This window comes from Eptesicus fuscus, chromosome 15, assembly GCF_027574615.1.
Source record: "Eptesicus fuscus isolate TK198812 chromosome 15, DD_ASM_mEF_20220401, whole genome shotgun sequence".
Lineage (NCBI taxonomy): Eukaryota > Metazoa > Chordata > Mammalia > Chiroptera > Vespertilionidae > Eptesicus > Eptesicus fuscus.
Window position 1 is genome coordinate 52,399,007 of NC_072487.1, and position 20,753 is coordinate 52,419,759.

General features: G+C 45.1%; 2 protein-coding genes across 3 annotated transcripts in view; both read left to right on the plus strand.

The window, feature by feature from the left end:
- TDRD7 (tudor domain containing 7) overlaps positions 1–11,996 on the plus strand; it is a 56,704-nt gene extending 44,708 nt beyond the window's left edge. For both annotated transcript variants that reach the window (XM_008141879.3, XM_028145978.2), the window contains 5 exons: positions 86–220; positions 3,013–3,123; positions 5,224–5,726; positions 8,707–8,867; positions 10,181–11,996. In XM_008141879.3, coding sequence (XP_008140101.2) covers positions 86–220; positions 3,013–3,123; positions 5,224–5,726; positions 8,707–8,867; positions 10,181–10,401 — 1,131 coding nt within the window. In that variant the 3' untranslated portion in view covers positions 10,402–11,996. The remainder of the gene's footprint in view (positions 1–85; positions 221–3,012; positions 3,124–5,223; positions 5,727–8,706; positions 8,868–10,180) is intronic.
- Positions 11,997–14,337: 2,341 nt separating this feature from the next.
- TMOD1 (tropomodulin 1) overlaps positions 14,338–20,753 on the plus strand; it is a 74,748-nt gene continuing 68,332 nt past the window's right edge. The window contains exon 1 of the mRNA XM_054727110.1: positions 14,338–14,386. The gene's annotated coding sequence lies outside the window, so the exon portion shown is untranslated. The remainder of the gene's footprint in view (positions 14,387–20,753) is intronic.

Consider the following 20,753-nt stretch of genomic DNA (forward strand, 5'->3'; position numbering starts at 1 on the left):
TTTAGAGTTGAACAAAATGTAATGGTACAGAACCGTTTTGACCTTTGGGATGTGCTCACTAATGAGCCAAATTGTCTCATTGCAGATCATGAACGTTCACAGCAGCCGGACTCTTGATGTTCAGTTCCTGGATTCTGGCACCGTGACATCCGTAAAAGTATCTGAGCTCAGGGAAATTCCCTCTCGGTTTCTACGAGAAATGGTTTCAATACCATCTCAGGTACTGTATGTTACAAGCTCAAGAGGTTTGCTGAAAAAGATTTGAATGTATTTGTAATCATGTTGTGAGATGCCCTCTCAGTTTTGATCTTGATAATGATTGAAGTCTGAGTTTGTAACAAAATTGGAAATGATCCAAATGTGGTTGTTCACTGGTTTTCAGATATAAAATTCAGCTGTCTCAGACAAGAATACCAGACTTATAGAACACTAGAGGCCCGTTGCACAAAGATTCGTGCAATAGGTCTTCCTTCCCCTGGCTGCTGGCACCAGTTTTCCTCTGGCACCCGGGACCGAGGCCTTCGCTCTGGCCACCGCCTTCCATCTTCACTGTAGCCAGAGTCTTCAGTGTTCGCTCTGGCTGGAGCCTTCAGTCTTCTCCGCTCTGGCTGGAGCGCCCATCCTGTAGCTCCCTCCGCCTCCCACCCTCCCCTCCTAGCAGGTGTCCCGCCCCGCCCAGCCGCTCCACACCTGCATATGCAAATTAACCCACCATATTTGGTGGTTAATTTGCATACTCACTCATGATTGGCTGGTGGGTGTTGCAGAGGTACGGTCAATTTGCATATTACTCTTTTATTAGTGTAGATGGTTTGATGTTTGTTTTCAAGTATGTCAGGTCATTAGGGTATGTTGTCCAGTTAGAGGTTCCATTTTAATAATTTAGTCAGTGCCAACTTCTACACAGCTTTAAGGTATTGTATGTAAATAATTACTTCCAGAGTTCTTTGATTAGATAACCATTATCTATGGAAATCTGTTTATATTTAATAATTTTCTTATATGATGTTTTCCCCATAGGTTTTAGTAAAAAGATTAACCTCAGCCTGTTTCTTCTCTATTAGTAAAAAAAAAAAATTGATAAGGAATTTTGAATTAATTTAAATTGTTTAGAACTATTCCTTAGTTTTGTTTTTTGGTTTTTTTAATATATTTTTATTGATTTCAGAGAGGAAGGGAAAGGGAGAGAGAGGTAGAAACATCAGTGATGAAAAAGAATCATTGATTGACTGCCTCCTGCATGTAGGGGATTGAGCCCGCAACCCAGATATATGAGAACCGGGAATCGAACCGTGACCTCCTGGTTCATAGGTCAATGCTAACACTGAGCCAGGCTGGCTGGGCTATTTCCTACCTTTAGGAGAAGTAGAGGATTTTGTATAGAAATTAATCATTTTTTGAAAATAAAATTGTTCGACGTTCTGTAATTTTAAAAGGCTGCTTGACTTATATGTGCAAGAAGATCCTTATGCCATCAAAGCTCAGTGAATAAAAAGCACTTGTTCATAATCAGCATGGCTTTTATTTCTTTCCAGTTACCACTACCTTTTCTAAAATGGCTATTACAGATTAGCTGTTTAACTTGGGATCAAGCCAGTTTTCAAATCACTTTTATTGTTGCTCTGCCATAATTTTGAAAATTGTTAGACTTTTAAGTGCTCCTTTCTCTTGATACCCCTTGTTAGGACATCCACCGGGGCCAGCCTTATGGAGGGGAAGGAGACAGGGGCTCCATCCCACAGCTTCTGACTATCTGAAAGTCACACAATAGACTTTCTTTAGCTACAGCATTAAAAGCCATGACAACTTTTTCTATTAATCTTATCCAAATTCACTGTTTAATAGATGTGAAGTTGAGGGGACTTTAAAAGCCAATGAGGCCAAGCCTCTGGCTAACAGCATCTTCCCAAAAGGTCTAAGTCAGAGCAGCAAACTGATGGCCTGTCAGCCAAAGCTGACCCATGAATATTGGGTTTGGGCTCTTGGCTCTTAGTGTTTTAAAATGTGAATTGATTGCCAGGATTTAAAAATCAGATAATTTCACACTTGACAAACTAGAAAATCGGACAATATTGAGTGTTCTTCTTTATGGGACAGTACTCTTGTCGGAGCTTGGGAAGTGGCATTCTCCCTGGAAGGCCAGTATGCTGGCTCCACCTGGCCGCCTCACTCCCTCATCACCTGCCTGGCCCCTGCAGGTATAGAGTGTGTGACCTCATCCGGGGGAAACATTGAGAGACTCAGACACCCGAAAGAGGAGGATATGACAGGGAGGATGTGGTCCAGAGAGGAAAGAAGGAATCCAGGAAATGGGTTTTGTTCCCTTCACAGAATTGCCTCCATCAGTTCAACGGCTTCCATGAGACGGCAAGGGTCCCTGAGGTCACCTTTTACTACTACCTGCTGTAGCCATTCTACAAAAGCTTGTGCCGTGGTGGTGAAAGGCAAAAGGATTGTGGGAACTGAGGCTTTTAGCTAGCGATGGGTCTCAGTTTTTCTTCATTATAACCTCCTCCCAAAGGTGAGCAGAATTGTCTGGCATCCACAAGGTGCTCAGGAAATGCTGAATGAAGCACATAAGCCTCCAAAAAGATTTTTTCAACAAGATTTTTATCCAAATGACACTTCATTTTTTTTAGTTGGGTTTAGAGGGAAGACCTAGATATAAGTCCCAATCCTGTATTCTCGGTTTTGTGATCTGATAGTCTCTCCACATCTGTTTCACATCTATATAATTATGGTTGCAACGTTGGCCTGTCAAGCAGAGAAGTATTGTAGGGTGAGAAGCAGGTGAAGTGCCTGGTACTAGGAGTAAATATAATAGTAGGAATATAAACAGAGCCAGGAAGAAAGCAGGTGCTCTAGCCTGAGCACTGTGATTGTCATTATTAGCTATTGCTATCGTTTGCTTTCTATCTTGGCAACATCTGACTTGTAGGAAAATAATATTGATGTTACAAGTACCTACTTTAAGGTAGTGTGTTTGCTTTTCCATCATGTTTTCTTTTTCAGGCCATCAGGTGCTGTTTAGCGGATGTTCCACAATCTATTGGCATGTGGACGCCAGATGCTGTGCTTTGGTTAAGAGATTCTGTTTTGAATTGCTCGGACTGTAGCATTAAGGTTAGTTATCTTATTGGTCTCGATACATTTAGAAAGGGAGCTGTCAGCTGGAAGGACTCATTTGTTTTTGTGGGAAAGAATTTATCTTACTGTAAACTGATACTTTCACGCCTGAGATGTGTGGTGAAAAGATATTTCATGTTTTAATTTTTTAAAATATATTCTTATTGATTTCAGAGAGGAAGGGAGAGGGAGAGATAGAAACATCAATGAGAGAGAATCATTGATTGGCTGCCTCCTGCATGCCCCCTACTGGGGATAGAGTCTGCAACTGGGGCTTGTGCTCTTGACCAGAATCAAACCTGGAACCCTGCAGTCTATAGGCCGACACTTTATCCACTGAGCCAAATGGTTAGGGCTCATGGTTTAATTTCTATGTAAGAACTTATTCTGGTGAGTGGGGAAGAGGGGTTATTGGGGGGAGGGGGAAGGTAGACATCTGTAATACTTCCAACAAGTAAGATTAATTTTTTAAAAAGCACTTCTTCTGTATCTCCAATACTATTTTAAAACCCTTTATATAATTTTTCCATTATAATCAAGGTAGCAGACATGGTTCTCTGCTCCTATTTTGTACCATGATAAGGAATTAAATCCCCAACAGAGGCACCACCATATATGTCTTGATAAATGTTTCTAAAAATCACTTAAGTCCTCTGTTTCTTTTTTTCTAGTGTAATAGATTATAAACAAATTATTTACTTATAATCCTGTTTTTTGCCTCTTTTTCTAAAGTTTGCTTCAACTGCTAGATTTATTTCACTAGTTTTTTTTTATACTTTTGCTTCTTCATATCAAAAACATTGCTCATATTTCCAAGAATAGAAATGCAAACTGATATTTCTGTCTTAACTAATGCAAAATTGTGTTGTCATTTCCTATGAAAATTTAATAATGAGATGTCCTTGAGAAATACCTTCATGAAGATTTCTAGCTCACACTGATTTTCCTCTCTTCATACTCCTCTCGGGTTTATAATGCACAGTTTCTCACTTAATTACGTATTATGTTATATTTTTTAATTGACACATGATAATAAAAATTGTTTTCTCAGCTGCTTTTTCAGCGCCTCAATTCAGAGCATTGGGTACTCACTAAAAATATTTTAATGGTTGACTTTTGAAACGGTACTTCTGTATCATAAATATCAAAATGATTAGCAGTCAGTACTTCCTTAGCACTCCAATGATGAATTTAAGTAGATTCATCTTGCTAGGGAAGAAAACAATTTTAAGTAAATCGCTGCCGCAGGATTGCCTTGCAGGTGTCTCCCTGTCTTCAGGCCTGTTCTCTGCCTTTCACTCCTGGCCTGATGTGATAAAAACTAGATGTGGCTAGAATTATCTCATGTTTGTCATTTCTAAGATAAGCCAGAGGGGCTGATGAGAAGACTTGAACAGTCAGTCACCCAACAGTACAGCCCATTATCAGTGTCTGGTGTCCCAGGCAGACACTCATTCCGCTGACAGAAAGAGGTAGCTAGGTAGTCAGGTCTCCTGGACAAAGGTGCAAACTGCCCTTCTGGCCCGGAGCTTCCCTCCTCTCTCACTCCCAAGGTCCCTCTTCTCTCAGTAACTGGGGAAGGACTGAGGGCTGAGTCAGATATTAAGACCAAATAAGGAGTTTAGACCAGAGGTCCTGGAGGGTATGGCGAATGTCAAAGCTTTTTGCTCCCTTCAGTGTGAGAGGACACCAGCCTCAAGCAGAATGCTTACTGGACCTTCTGCCATTGCTGTGATTATTTATTATTGTTGAAGTTGAGCACATGGGGATTCCTCATACTCTTGTTTCTATTTTGAGTGTTTTAAGTGTCATTTATTTAAAAAATTTAGTCATGATATATCAAATCATTTCCTCTCAGTAATAATGACCTCTAGCAAGTTGGAAGGTAGTCTCAGAGATTTTGGAACTTAGTAAATTCTTCACTTCCATAAGCTTGTTACTGGTTGCTAGCCCTGAAGTAAAATGACTTTGAGCAAGTTGGGGTGGGGATTTTTTGCAAAATACTGTGCTTTAATATTTAACGTTAATATTATAACCACCTGTTGGAGTTCAGTACAAACTTGGATTTCTTGAATTGGTTTTTCACGTTTTTCAAAGGTTACAAAAGTGGATGAAACCAGAGGGGTCACACACGTTTATTTATTTACTCCTAAGAACTTCCCTGATCCTCACCGTAGCATTAACCGCCAGATTACAAACGCAGACTTGTGGAAGCATCAAAAGGACGTGTTTCTGAGTGCCCTGGCCAGTGAAGCTGGCTCTCCCAACAGCAGAGGCGGGCACACCGCCGCTGCGAGCAACCCGGGGGAGAATGTCAGAAAGAGCCTCGCAGATGTCAGCAAAAAGCTCGTGGTGGATCACACGGTCTCTTTCTCCACGGAGGAACTGCCGCCTCCGGTGCACCTGGCACAGCCAGGGGAACACATGGATGTGTACGTGCCTGTGGCCTGCCACCCGGGCTACTTTGTCATCCAGCGGTGGCAAGAGATCCATAAGCTGGAGGTTCTGATGGAGGAGATGATCCTGTACTACAGTGTGTCTGAGGAGCGCCACGCGGCAGTGGAGAAAGACCAAGTGTACGCCGCAAAAGTGGAAAATAAGTAGGTCCCTGGACAAAGCGTTTTATTCTATTCCTAAGAGAAATGTGTAGAGTGATAACAAGAGTCCTTAATCCCTGCAGGGGGACTTTGAACAGCACAAATGGGAGTTTTGAATGTGAAATGAGACTAATGAATTATGCAGTTTTCTAATACTTAAAATGATGTCATTTATCTAAAAATCTAGTGATCATTTTCCTATTAAAACCGAAGCATATCTGAAGTGAAGTTTTAAATGTTTTTTCCTACTTTTCTATTAGAAAATATATGTGTTTATTCAGAAAACATTTTTATTTAATAACCTTTTAATTTAAAAAATAAGATGTTTATTGTAGAAAATTTTAAAAATACAAAAAAGTATACAAAACGAAAATTAGTTAACCAGACACTACTTATGTATTTCTTCAATTACTTATGTATTTCTTCTAGTTTTTACTCTGCATATTTATACAGCTGGATTATTATTAGTATGTATAATTTTGCACTTACTCTTTTACGTGACAATCCTGTGAACAGTTTTTCATGTAATAAAATTTCTTCATAAACATTTTTAATGGCTGAGTAAATAGTCCATCATACAGAGAAATCATAATTTAGCATTCTCTTGTTATGTAGGGTTTTTTTTTCTCCCACATTTTTCACTCTTAAAAGTGAAAAGTATAGTAACTTGTTCTGAAAAGCATTCAACTAACATGTTGCAAGTTTTTCATCTTCCAAAAAGCATTTTTACTGTGTCAAGTTATTGATAACAAAAAGCATAAATATGTTTAATTCAGAATAACAGAAACAGTGTTGGTATAATTTGCCTCAGAATTCTTTGCAGGATAATTTAATCACAGTGAAAATCAAATTACTGTTACCTGTTATCTGGGGGGAAGATTAATGATAATTAATGGGGGTTCCTACTTGGAAGCAAGGGTTGTGTGGAGGAGGCCTGCCGTATGGGATGTTAGACTCCATTCCCCTCACCCCATGTGCCCAACAGCTCTACCCTGGGACTCTTGGGCTTCAACCAATTAATCTGTACCCCAGATAAGCAAGGGATGTCTTATAGATAAGAACAGATTCCCTGATTTTTTTAACTTTATGAACTCTGAAACAATGTAAAATGTTTAGAGTTTCTATCGCTTACAACCCAGGACATTTTACTACACCTTGTTTCCAACTAAGGTAAGTTAACACGTAGGAATTTTGGATGCATTTTTTTTATTACAGTGGTTTCCAGATCTATCTCGGCTAAGAATAACCTGGGAAACCTATTAACAATGGAGATCTCCTTCTTCACTCCAGACCTGTAGTGAAGGGTCTCCCCAGATACCCTGAATCAGAATCGCTGGGGGTGGAACCCCACAATCCATGTTTTTAACAGATTTTCCAGGAGATTCACAAGCAGCCTTGCACTGAAATTGGAAATCTAGCCTTTATTTAAGCTATTAGTTTTGAAAGTTGAAAGCTGAGTAAAAGTACAACACAAGTTCTCTGTTTGGTCTGAAGTTCTTATATTTACACAGTTTATCTTCATTTTAATAATAATTATAATGGCTACCATTAGCAAAGTGCCTAAAAGGTCAAGTACATAAAGTGCTAAGTGCTTTGTATATATTATTCCTGCAAGTGAATTAAAATTAAATATTACCCATGAGATAACAGGCTCAGAGAATAAACAAAGAGCCCAGTGTAACGCAACTGCAAAATGGCCCAGCTCAGGTGGGACTCCAGCTCAGCAGTCTGGCCCGCAAAGCTCTTAGGTACTTATTCTGATCCTTTTTTGTGGCCCTGTAACTCACGGATTTTTGCTTGCTGCACTGTGGCCTAATTTGAAGGTTTATGGAATTTCCCCTAGTAGTCCCCAATCAGTGTTGAAGAAAGCCTTTTTGTAGCTTTCTTGCCGCAGTTCACCGTGGGGCACCTGTGTAGATTCCCTGTACCCATTTCCCACTAGGTGTACACTGCTGGGCAATCGGTCCGGTCTGGCCCCCAGCCCACAGTGTTGCAGTGTTGCTGTCCCACGGGGCTTGTACCTGATACACGTGTTTCAGAGGGTGTCGGGTCTGCCCCCTGAGGCAGGCCCCGGCTCCCACCGTGCAGGAGCAGAGACTTCCCTTTCAGACATTATGAACGATCATCCTCGCCTCAGTGTAATCATGTGAGCAAGACTCTAGGACTTTACAATGGTCCTTCATTCCTGAACGCGGAGGTCTAGGTTTTTCTCTTTTTAATGAGTAAAGGCCCAGAGGGGAAAAGCATATTTGTGTAAATTTCTGGCATCTTGAACACTGGATCTTCCCCCATATTCTCCTACCCTTTCCAGGTTCTTTAAACAATAGGTTAGATTTTTTTGTTTTGTTTTTCAATGCATTTACTTGGCATAATTAAAATTGTCAACTTTACATTATTTTTTGGTAATCTCTTCCCAACCTCCCTTCCCAGTCTTTCTCTCCCACTCCTGCCCACATCCCACCCCTCCACTCTACTGTAGTGTTTGCTCCATCCAAATCACCACGCCCTGTAGAGTCCTCTGTGCTTTTCTCCTCATGCGTGTCTTCAGCCTGGCCTGGTCCGCTTGCCTCCCTCTTCCCACCTTCCACACATGTGCCTTGCCCCCCAACGTGTGGCCATCCCTGTCTCCCCGACAGAATAAAGGGATCTACTAGCCTTGTCCCGATCATCCTCCATGGCATTTGTTTCATTCTGCTTAGTGATGGTCAGTAGATTGTCTCATTCTCCTTTAGCTCCATGAGGCCTGAAAAAGGTTGTTGGAGTGAGAGAATTCCATCAAATGAGCCAGTGATAAAGCCGAGAATAGGAACCTTTGGAAAAAGAAGAAGCAATCCCTTTAAAAACTTCTATGATAGTATAGTTCTATATTTTGATAGACATCATTCATACTCATTTTTCTTTTTATCGTAAAATGTTATCCTTAACTAAAGCAGGTGTTGATTTTGTATGTTTCTTCTTCCTTTTCAATCCTTTGCACACCTAGGTGGTACAGGGTGCTTTTAAAGGGAATCCTGACCAATGGACTGGTATCCGTATATGAGCTGGACTACGGCAAGCACGAGTTAGTCAACATAAGAAAAGTACAGCCCCTAGCGGACATGTTCCGAAAGCTGCCATTCCAAGCAGTCACGGCTCAACTAGCAGGTAATTTCTGTGGAATTTGAACTCACTCCCCAACGTGGTTTATATTGTCATTTTGTCCTGAGTACAGAGTCATTGGCCTATTGAGGTAACTTTTTTTTTTAGAACAAATAACTTCCCTACCATAATGGAAATAATTTTTAATGATCTGTCAGAGTCATGCCCTCCAGCTATACCTGCTATTTCTGTTTTTCCACATTCTTTCTGTCTCTGTTCATGCATGAGTTTATTTCTGAAGCTATAATCTTAGTACAGGTACAGTATTACAATCTGCTTTTTTCACTTAGCATTTCCCCCCTAATTTTGGGGTGGCTGTTTGATGGTCTTAATAATGATTTTAATAGCTGAAAAATATTCTGTTTAATCATTGTTTCCCTATTGTTGGATGTTTAGGTTCTTTATACTTTTATTGTAGCATTAAGAAAAAACTTGCAACGTCCTGGCCAGTGTTTAGGGTGTCGGCCCGTGCACCAATGGGTCTTGGGTTTGATTCCAGTCAAGGGCATGTACCTGGATTACAGGTTCGATCCCTGGCCCTGGTGGGGGCTCATGCAGGAGGAAACCAATGGATGTGTCTCTTTCACATTGATGTCTCTCTCTCTCTTTCTTTCTCTCTCCCTCCCTCCCCTTCTTCTCTCCCATCCGCTCTCTCTAAAAATCAGTGGAAAAAAATATCCTCAGGTGAGGATTAACAAAACAAACAAACAAAAAGTCATGGGGATTTAGAAATGCATGGGACTTAAATTTCATCTGATTCAACCAGTTTATTTTATAAGTAAACCAAGGCCTGGGAAATAAACTGATTTGCCCAAAATCAGACCACTTGCTAGAGGAAGAGCTGGAAATAGTAACTGAGTCTCCAGATGTTCAATCCAGTTGTTGTATATAATAAAATGTTGAAAAATTAGTATATTAATGCTTTTTTACTATATCTCATTCATCAAGGGAAAAAAATCTATAAATCAGAGAAATGTTATTGGTATTATTGATATTTTATTCCCCCTATTTATGTCTATTATCAGTTTAAATTTGCATGTACTTTATGTAGGGAAATGTTCAGTAGTTATTATAACTTCATTTTATAACACAGCATTAAACCTCAAATAAAGCTGTGTCTGTAGAAAAAGGTCTACAAAAGTAATCCATTTAGAATAGAAAACTATAAGCTGGACTGCTTCAAGATGGTTCTGCAACTGTTTTTCAGCTAGGCAAGTCTAGCCTGGGATGTTTAAGCCTCTCTGGAATTGACTAAGTTTTCCATTATAGTGGGCAGAGAAAGGCTCATTAACCCCTCTCTGCTCTGCTGTTTCTCCTAGGAGTGAAGTGCAACCAGTGGTCTGAGGAGGCTTCCATGGTGTTTCGAAATCATGTGGAGAAGAAACCTCTGGTGGCACTGGTGCAGACAGTGATAGAAAGTGCTAATCCTTGGGACCAGAAAGTGGTGGTGTATTTAGTGGACACATCCCTGCCAGACACGGATATCTGGATTCATGATTATATGTCAGAATATTTAGTAGAGCTTTCAAAAGTTAATTAATTGCTGCTCTGAGACCTCCACAACTAATTCAGATGTTCTAGCAATAACAAAATGTAGTAGGCTTAAAAAAAATCTTATCTCTGCTACATGGCTCTGACTGCTGTGGGGTTTGAAAAGAATATGTTATGTTTGATGAAAACTATTTAATAAGTATTATTTAACAGAGTTGAATTTTCAAAGAAAATTGCACTTGAATTATTACTATAATATTAGATTAAAATGTTTATCAATATAAGAACTGACTACCTCCTAATTTCTAGGCTTTATGATCTTAAGATGAAGAGTTTCCCTTTCTCTTCATGTTGGCTTCCTTGCAGTGCTGGGTTCTTCTCCAGTTAGACTGAGAATTTCGTGACTTAACTCTACTCTGGTCCCAAAGTCACCAGACCCTGTGAAGACTATCCCGAGTCTTTAGCACACCAGCATTGCTAGTGGTGCTGCAGGAGGGGCAGCTAGGCACACCAGTGTGCCCCTCCCCCCAGTCTTGAGTGGCTTCTCATTGCTGAGGGAGTCCAGACTGAAGACCCAGGCCTTCTACCATCTCCCTACCCAACCTCATTGTCCACCATTCCCCGTGCCAGGCACACGGGACCTTTATGTGGTCCCTGAGCCCCATGCATGTTCATCCAGGGTTACTGGCATTCTCGAGCAGTGATGTGCCGGTAGATGTTTGACCACTAGTTCTAGTGGGTGTGGTCGGTGAACCTTGATCTGCAAAGTGTGATGATTCCTATGTTGTAAATACGCCCTCCGTTGTTCAGTTCCAGCTAACCGTGTGACGTCACTGAGTGTGGAGTTGGTGGGAGATGCGCACCACTGTCTGTATCCTCCACAGCACACACAATGCTGTCTTGCCCATATCAGGCACATATAATGAATGTGCTTGCTAAGGAGTGGGCAGGATGCATCAACAGAGGGACAGGATGGAGGCTTTGGCAGTGGCCTAAAGATGAGGGGGGAGGCCCTGGCTAAAGTGGAGCAATGGGACTAAAGAAAAAATATTAAAGGCTTTTTGAAGTTCTTGGTTAGAATGACTAGTACTGACATCTTGGATATAGAAGATAAGGAAAAAGAGGTATCAAAGAGTGATGCCAGCAAAAAAAGAAAAAGAAAAAAAGAGTTTTGCCAAGTCTTAAGGTCTGAGAGGCTAGGATGGTGACCCTTACTCAGTGTGACTGGGAGGCTTAAACTTTTTGTTTTGAACATACTGAGTTTAAGCTAATAGGACTCTGGGTGAAGATATGCACAAACTACTGGAGATATGGAGTGGATTTCAGGGAGACTACCAGGCTGAAGGTAAAACACTTGAAGTCATTTGCTTATTTTTTTGTGTGAGAAAATCTAGGGAAAGAAAGAACAGGAAGTTAAAGACCAGGTGTTTTAGTTCTTCGTATAAAGCATTAAAATGATCTTTCTAGCTTTTTAAAATTTATACTTAATATTTATAATGAAAGTGATTCAAAATTCGGGAATACTTATGCCAGTGACTTAAGTAATTATTTATGATAAAGTAAAAAAGTCTGACATAAATGTGTAAATGAAATAAAGTAGTATAAATGTTTTTTTATAATGGTTTCTTTTCCTACAAAAATAAACAAAAGTTCTCAAATTATCTACAGATAATGCAGAGGTGGTTTCTATTTCCCTGACTTTAGAAGTGTTTCCATTACTTTTTAAAATAAAGTAATTAATTGCATTGTTGATGTAACTGAAAAAAGTAATCATGTGCTAGGACAATTTGACAGACAGACAAATGAAACTTGACCTCTACCTCACACCATATTCCAAAGTCAATTCCAGGTGAATTTGAAACCTAAGCATGAAAGGTTAATGTAGGAAGAGAACATAGGAAAATACCTTTATAGTCTAGTGCAGTGGTCGGCAAACTCATTAGTCAACAGAGCCAAATATCAACAGTACAACGATTGAAATTTCTTTTGAGAGCCACATTTTTTAAACTTAAACTTCTTCTAACGCCACTTCTTCAAAATAGACTTGCCCAGGCCGTGGTATTTTGTGGAAGAGCCACACTCAAGGGGCCAAAGAGCCGCATGTGGCTCGCGAGCCGCAGTTTGCCGACCACTGGTCTAGGAGTAGGAAAGATGTCTTACACAGGACACACAAGGTGCTAACAATGAAGGAAAAGTTGACAGACCAGACTGTATTGAAATGAAGAACACCTGTTCGTCAAAGACATTATTATGAAGGTGAAAAGGCAAAGCAGAATGGAGGAACATATACTGTACAGGATGGGGCCAAAGTCGGTTTACAATTGTATGAGAAACAGATTTTACTTTTATATTATTATTTATTAATTATTGTATTATTTTTCCATATGAACAACTGTAAGCTGACTTTGGCCCCACCCTGTATATATGTAGTGGGGAAATATATTGAACATTTTCAGTAAACAAAAGGTTATCCAGAAACAAAATGGGCAATACTTTTGAACAAAATACAAGAGAGAAAAACCACTGGCCCATAAACATGAAGAGGTGCTCAACCCAGTAGGACACAGGGAAATGCAAATTCAAACCTCAGTGAGATGCCACAACTCACGTACCAGAAACGGGGGGAATGTTTCCACTTCTGTTAATTCCAAGTGTGGCTGCGGCGTGGACTTGTGCAGAAGGACGACACCGGTGGGGAATGTTCCCAGCAGCACTATTTGTAACAGCCAAAACCTGCAAGCAACCTAAACGTCCGTTGACAATGAGATGTGCACTTAAAAACGGTGGTACACCGTGGGGTGTACATTCCTCTACAGCAAGGAGAGGAAACTGCCGCCTGAGGAAACAACACAATTTCACAGCATAGAATTGAGCAAATGAAGGCAAATGTGGAGGGACGAGGGAAGCAAGGGGGTGATGACTGAGAGTCAGGAAAGTCAGCTTCAGGAGGGAGTGCTGGAGGGAAGGGCACAGGTTGGCTTCCGGGCTCGTTGGCAATGCTGTTTCCGGACGGAGTGGTGGTTGCAACAGGTGTTCTCAGAGATGGGAATTCTTGAACCTGCACACCTGGGTGGTATGCACTTGTTAGATTCCACCACAAAAGGGTTTTTAAAAATACATCTGGAATGTTAAATCATTGCTTTATTTTAAAACATATCCCTTGCAAAGAGCATTCTCTTACAGCTTTTGGGGTTTGTCGTGTAGAGATGCATTTTAGTGGAAGATGAGATTAAAAACAGAGTGTTTCTCATTGGTAATCATACCCCAGGATTAAAAACGGCTCCTATTATTTGTTCCTACCACAAACTTTCCCATCATAACCCAAGGAGATCTTACCTTCTGTCCATACAAATTGTTTTCTATGAGCCATTTTAAAACTTAAAACAGTTTGTTGGGCTTAAGTGGTTTGTTCTGCAAAACATATTAGCCTTTTAAGAAGGTGGGACTTGTTTTGTTGTGGTTCTTTTACCTCGTTGTTTGGGACCCTCCGTTCTCTCAGTAGAGAGACGAGACTCTCAACTCTGGAACACAAAGCGAGCGTTCCCGCGGGGCTGCTGGTTAGGTGGAGGGGCGTTGCTTCCGTGGAAGGAGGTGAAGGTGCAGCAGCTGGTGGGCTGGCTTTGCACCATCCAAGACCCTTCCTAGACCGGCAGGACCGAGAATCCGCCCCCCTTTTCCCAGATGACCTACCATCACTGTTACTCCTCCTGGGACCAGTGGGAACCCGAGACTCCGTAGTGCGCTGCACCCAGAGCCAAGCCTCTCCTCGGCCGGCCCCTGCCCAGGCCGCCCGCCGGGTGTCGCTCCCCGGGCCGCGGCGCCCCCGAGAGGAGGAGAGATAAGGAGGGAGAGGGCGGCGGGCGGGGCGGGGCGCGGTGACTGCGCGGAGCCGGCCCGCCCCTGCTCCCACCCCCGAGCGTAGCGCCCGCCCGCCCCCGGCCGCACGGGAGTTCGTCCAGCCCCGCGCTCCGCTCGCCCGCTGCCCGCCAGCCCGCCGCCCGCGCCCGCGCCCTCCCCCGCAGCTCTACAGCCCGGTAAGCCCCCCACCCGGGCAGGGGTCCCCCTCGCGCCCGCGGGGCTCCCTGCCCCCGCGCCGGGGCCCCAGCCATATCTGGGCAAAATATTCAGCTGTCGCCGCCGCCGCCAAGAGGGACTGAGCGTGGCTTCCTCTATAAATAGCTGCCGCCTCGGGTTGCCTCCGGGGCCGGGGAGCCCGGGGCCGGGGGTCCGGAGTCCGACGCCCCGGTCCGCCCCGCCGGCGCGGGTGGCCCTGCCCGGGCGCCCTCCTCCCGGCACCGCGGCGCCGCATCTGTACCGGGAGCGGAGAGCCGCGCGGGCTCGGGGGCCTCCCCTGCTGGGCTCCAGGTGCCCGCCCGCGCCGACGTGCTCCCGACAGTTTGGGGTGCGAGAGGGGGCTGGGGTGGGCGTGGAATCCGGGTTCGGGCCGCGCCTGTCTGTGGCAGGAAAAGTTCCCCAAACTGCGGGAGACGAAGCGGTTTGAAGCGCCACGATGCGCGCGCCCAGGTGGACCGGGAGGGAGCGTGGAGGCAGGAGCCCCTGGTGGTTGCCAACTCCCTGGGTAGCCCTGGCGAGCCCTCTCCGTTCTCTGGGACTCGGTTTCCCCATTTGTAGGGGCGGGATTCGGTTCCCGGGATGAAGCGGGGATCCCCGCCTGGGCCGTGGGAGCCGCAGGACATGCTCTTGGCCACGGCGCTCCCCCAACCTGTTCCCCTGCTCCTGCCCGGGGCCCCGGGGGCACAGGGCGCAGGGGTTCGGAGACCGGGAACTCGGGCGGTCCCTCCAACTCGGGTCGGATTCCGGGACCCACGAGGGCCCCCGGGAGAGCTAGCCTGGGCCGGACACCCGCCGGAGAAGGGCGCCCCGCGGTGAGGACGGCGTCGTGCTGGGTAACAGCTACCAGCTTCGCAAAGCGGCCTGTGACTCCACAGCTTTGGACCCAAAGAGCTGGGCAGGCCCGGAGGCTCCGGTCCAGCGGCCCCCTGGCCCCAGGTGCCCTGATTATGATCGGCTGGTCTCCAAGCCGGGCAGGCACATCCCCACCCCCACCGCTTCTGCTCTTAGGACCCGGCGCTGGGCCTCCACCATCGCCCTCTCAGACTTTTGGAGATGACCCGGCCCAAGCACGTCCGCACCCTAATCACAGAACTAGACCCTAGCCGAAGTCCTGGGCCCTCAGCGGGAGCACCCCAAAAATCCCCATCTGGAATTCTCCCAGGGGTGGCCCTCAGCGGGAGCACCCCAAAAATCCCCATCTGGAATTCTCCCAGGGGTGGCCCTCAGCGGGAGCACCCCAAAAATCCCCATCTGGAATTCTCCCGGGGGTGACAGCCATTTTGTTCCCGAAGGGCCGCAGAGCCCCCTGCTCAAGGTCACGCGCTGATGGGCCCGCCCGGCCTGCGGCCCCCACCAGCCTTTCTCATTTCTTTCCTGACCCCTCTGCTGCTGAGACAGGTGTTGGGGATCAGGGAGCACCCCGCCGAGGCCCCCTCTTCTTTGATCTGCTGCTGTCCGGGACTTTTCCTTGCTCGGACAAGAGCACCCTCGTCCCGAAGTTTCATTTTTGTTCCTACTTTACTTGGTTATATATTTTCTCTAAGTGCCATCTCAGAGCCTCACGGGTAGAATTAAGGGGAAATGGAGGCAAATAGGTTCTCATCCGTTCCAGCCACACAGCAGACAGGCAGAGAGGGAAAGCGAGGCACGCGGAGGCTGCGGCTTCTGTGTCTTAATTCCCTTCAATGAGCCAGCCTTTCAAACCCGTGTTTGACGGTCTTGGCCCTCGAGTTTCTCCCAGACTAAGTGGAAAGCCAGCGCCCTCTAAAAATAGCCTCCGCCCACCTTATCAGGGTCTCTCACCTTCTCCCTCCTCCAGGGGAGGGCTGCTTGCTACTGCTCAGCAAAAAAACCCACAAAAACGGACAAACAAACAAAAACAGGGAGGAGGTGGTGGCCGCTCGGAGAAAGGAAAAGTGGACTTGCCTGGAGGTTAGGTCACCTGGCTCCAGCCCCGGCTCTGCCACTCACTCAGACCGACCGGGCGCAATGAGGAGGCGGGCAAGATGGTCTCTAGTGGGCCTGGAATCAACAGGGCTTGGAGTTTCCTGGAAGACTTTTTAACGTGAGAAGAGTGAAGTGCGGGGATGAAATCTGGGGGAACCCCCTCTGTGAAGCGGAGGGAAAGCGTGGGGGAAAGTGGCTTCCCAAGAGCCCAGGTAGGAGAGGGGTTGGCAGTACCAGTTGCTGCACCAGGACAGAGGAGATGAGGACTGAGAAGGGGCCACCAGGGCTGGCAGGTGGTCATGGGTGACTTTGGCCAAGGCAGTGCAGAGGCTTAAAAAGTGGGATCTGCTACTGCCTTACAGGGGCTAGTGAGCCTGCCTGTCCATCTGATGCTCAGTTTTCTCCTCTGTACACTGGGATAATAATAGCACCCATTTCATAGGGGTTGCTGTGGGAATTAAAGGGCGATGATGCAGGGAAAGCCCTCAGCCCAGTGCTTGGCACCTGCAGTAATATTATTAGTGTCAGTGAGGGGAAGAGGCAGGAGCTAATGGGAGCTGAAGAGGTGGAGACAGCCTACTACCCTTTCTAAAAGCTTGGATGAGAAAGGAAGAGAGAGGGAAGGTATTAGGAGAGGGAGACAGGGCACGGAGGAGAGGCAGGTGTTCATGGGATGAGGCGTGTGAGAAGAGAGAGAGAAGGACCAGGAGAGAGGAAGAGGGGGAAAGAGAATCTAAGGGGTATGCACATGGGCGGACTGAGGACCTTCCTTAATAACCTGCTGGATGTCACACAGGCTCTAGAATCAAGCTGAGCAAAGGAAGGGTAAAGTGAGGCCCATTTATTTCTGGCTCAGATTCTCCTTGGAAGACTTCAGTATCTGCAGAGGAGGGTGCTGATGGGCCATGAAGGGTAGTTTGACTCTGCCCAGGGGCCTCGTGACATTGGCTTGCTTATTTCTGAAATGACATCATCTATTGATGACTCCGGCTCAGCCCAGTCATAATGGCCTTTTCCAGTTAATGTTTTGATTTTTCGGTCTTACTAATGGACCAGCCAAGCTGCCAACATTTCTAAAGAGGCCAGTTCGCTTTTTGCTTAAAGCCAGAACACCAAATAGATCAATTATTTGGCTGCTAGGAGACATGACCAGTTTAAAGCCACAGACCTGTTTCTGCAGCAAAACACGAGTCAGATGGCATGATCCAGGGGCCATTTCCTCTCTTTGATTTGTTTGTGAAATCCACCTTTGGTTAATCATGACAGGACCTGGCTCTCTTTGCTCTTAATGATAATGAAAGAAAGAGCTCATTGGAGTCAACCTTGGACAAGTCTGGGAGGTTTTTCTTTGATGTTAGGAGGTGCTAGGTCCATGTCTGATCTAAAAACCTAAACAAACTCAAGCATGTCTTTTATTTCCTCTCTTCTTACATCCTCTTGATTTTTTCTCAGAGAAAAACAGATTTGTGAAAGGGCTGGACATTACTGTGCATGAGGAGAAACGTGGGAGGGATGGGGAGGCAAGCCCGGTCCATGTGTCCTGTCTCAGCTCTCCTTCTCAAGGTCCTTAGTGACGAGCCTCTCGTCACTCTGGAACTCCTAGGGTGGTGACCCCAGGGCATTCCCGGGGATGATTCTGGTGGATGATGAGTTGTGGCCACTGGGTGTTCACTCTCCATGCCCATGGGAACCGGGGAAGCAGAAATGCCTCTTGGTCTCACTCAGCCTCCTTCGTGGGCTCATCTCTCCTGCCCGTTCTTAAATGTTGGTGCCACTCTCAACCCTGTTCTCTTTTTCACTCCACACCCTCCTAGAATCCCATGCACTCTATGGCTCCAAGCGCCCCTGTAAACTAACAACTCCCAAGTTCATGTTCCCAGGCAGGACTGCTCTCCTGTGACTCCTGCCAGTTGGAGCAAGCCAATAAAACATCCCAAAGGCACTTCACCACCAACAGGCCCAGACTCAGGTTCATCATCACCCAGTCCTCCTCTGGGTCCCCCCTCTTGGTCAACGGTAACACCATTCACCCAGACGCCCAGCCAGAAACCTCCCTTCCCTTTGCCACCCCGTTCCTTTGGTCAAAAATCCTGCCAATTCTACCTTCCTCGATATCTCTCCTATTCATTTCTATATCCCCATCACTACCCCAGTCCATTACTTTGCCATCTCTCCCCTGAGTCATTGTCAGAGACTCTGTAAAGTCTTCCCACCTCAAGTTTTTCCTTCTGTGCTGCTGTGACAGGTCTTTGTGAAATGTAGCTGTGACTGTGTTGTTCCCCTCCCTTTGGGGGCTCCCCATTTCCTACCAGATCCCTTAGCATTGAACACCAGGATCATCTAAGACCTGGCCCCAAGCCACTTCTCCAAAATCATCTCTTGGCACTGCCATAAATTCTTGTCATGGTGCAAGCATACACGCCTTTATACCTCGCTGCCTTTGTCTCTGCTGTTCCTTCTGCCTGGAATGCTGATCTCTCCCTTCTGAACATGGTGAACTTGTAGTTACCCTTTAAAGCCAAGCTCCCATTGCCTCATCTGTGCTCTCACGGCCCCCTGAATGGACCTCAGAGAATCCGCATAGTGTGCTCTAAGTGGAATCATCCACCTACATCCTTATCTTTGACTAGACGAATAGCTTTTGAGGATAGAGTTTATGGCTCATTTATTTCTGCTCAGAGCTCTTTATGGTTTTTTTTCTTCCCTTTCTTTTTCCCCTTCCCTCCAATCCTTACCAGAGGATATGTTTAGAGAGAGGGAGAAGGGAGAGAGAGAGAAAGAGAGAAAGAGAGAGAGAGACATGAGAGAGAGAAACATTGATCTGTTGCTTCCCATATGCATCCCAAACAGGGATTGGACCCACAACCTAGGCATGTGCCCTGACCAGGAATTAAACCCATAACCTTTTGATGTATGGGACAATGCTCCAACCAACTGGGCCACCCAGCCAGTGTGCATTTTGTACTTTAATAAAAGACTGACCACTGAATTAATTAATTAATTAATTAAAGAGTAAGCATAGGAAAGCCCTGTGATAACTATGATAGTCACACAATATCGCCCAGCATCTACACGTGTTTTCCCATCTCACCAAACCATCGAGGCCATGAGGGCAGAAACCACACCTATTCTGGTCCCTCACCGACTCTGCAGCCCCTGTCAACCTCATCACAATAAGTAGAACAAATCCATTATCTCATTTGAAACTCGGTAATACCATAAGGAGGAAGGACAGGTCTTATTACTCCATTTTTGTAGATAGGACAGTGAACCCCAATAAGAATTGTTCCAGGTCATCCAGTTGGGTGTATATTCCAGAAGAAACAAATTGCTCTCCAGGGTTTGGTAAACTTGAGAAATGAGAGCCCTTGTGTTCTATACTAGTGCTTCTCTAGGGGTTGGGTCACTCAGAATCTCATTAAAATGCAGATTCTGGCTCAGTAGGCCTGGGAGGGACCTGAGATTCCGAATTTCTAATAAGCTCCTTGTTTCTGATGAGCTCTAATAAGCTTACTAAGTAAGAAGCTTAATAATTCCCAATAAGCTTTAACAAACACCTCTAGTAATGTGATGCTCACCCTGCATACACATTCATACTGTGAGCACCAAAATGAGCGCCAGTTACCCCAAAGTTTTCCCTTGGCTGCTGCACTTAGATAATGTTCTTATTAAAGTCTATAAAAGAATTCCGTTAAGCCCTGACTCAAAATCAAAGTCTCTTTCTGTTCTTTGTTATGTTTTTCTTGGTTTGTTTTAAATGTAGCACACGTGGGCACGCAGAGCATGATGGGGCACATGGGGAGGTGCACGGAACAGGTGCAGCACGTGCCCCCACCCCCACCTGTGGTCAGACACGTGATGGAACACTAGGATGGAGCATGTGATGGGTGGGAGGGGCATGCAGTGGGGCACGTGCCAATTCATCTTGCCTCCCTTTATTCAGTGAGTAAACGGGTAGGATACATTTTTAGAAGTGGAATTGCTGAGTCAGGGGTTGGGTGCATTTTGGTAGATATGGCTTAACTTGTCTTGACAGAGGGTAGTACACCAGTGTAATCTCTTCTGTGTGAGAGCGCTGGTCTCCTCCACTCTTGGGAACACTGGAAGGTCTAGGGCTTTTATCTTTGTCGATCCGGTAGAGGAGAACTGATGTCTCATTTCTCAATTGACTTTTCTATAGTTATGAGTAGCCTTCGTATCTGTTCATAGGCTTATTAGCCATTTGTGTTCTTAAGTGAATTGCCTGTTTCTTCCCTCTTCCTAAATTTTTGCTGGGCTGTTTCCTATCTATCTATCTATCTATCTATCTATCTATCTATCTATCTATCTATCTATCTCTTTGTCTATTAAACAAATTGACCCTTTTGTTCAATGTGCAGC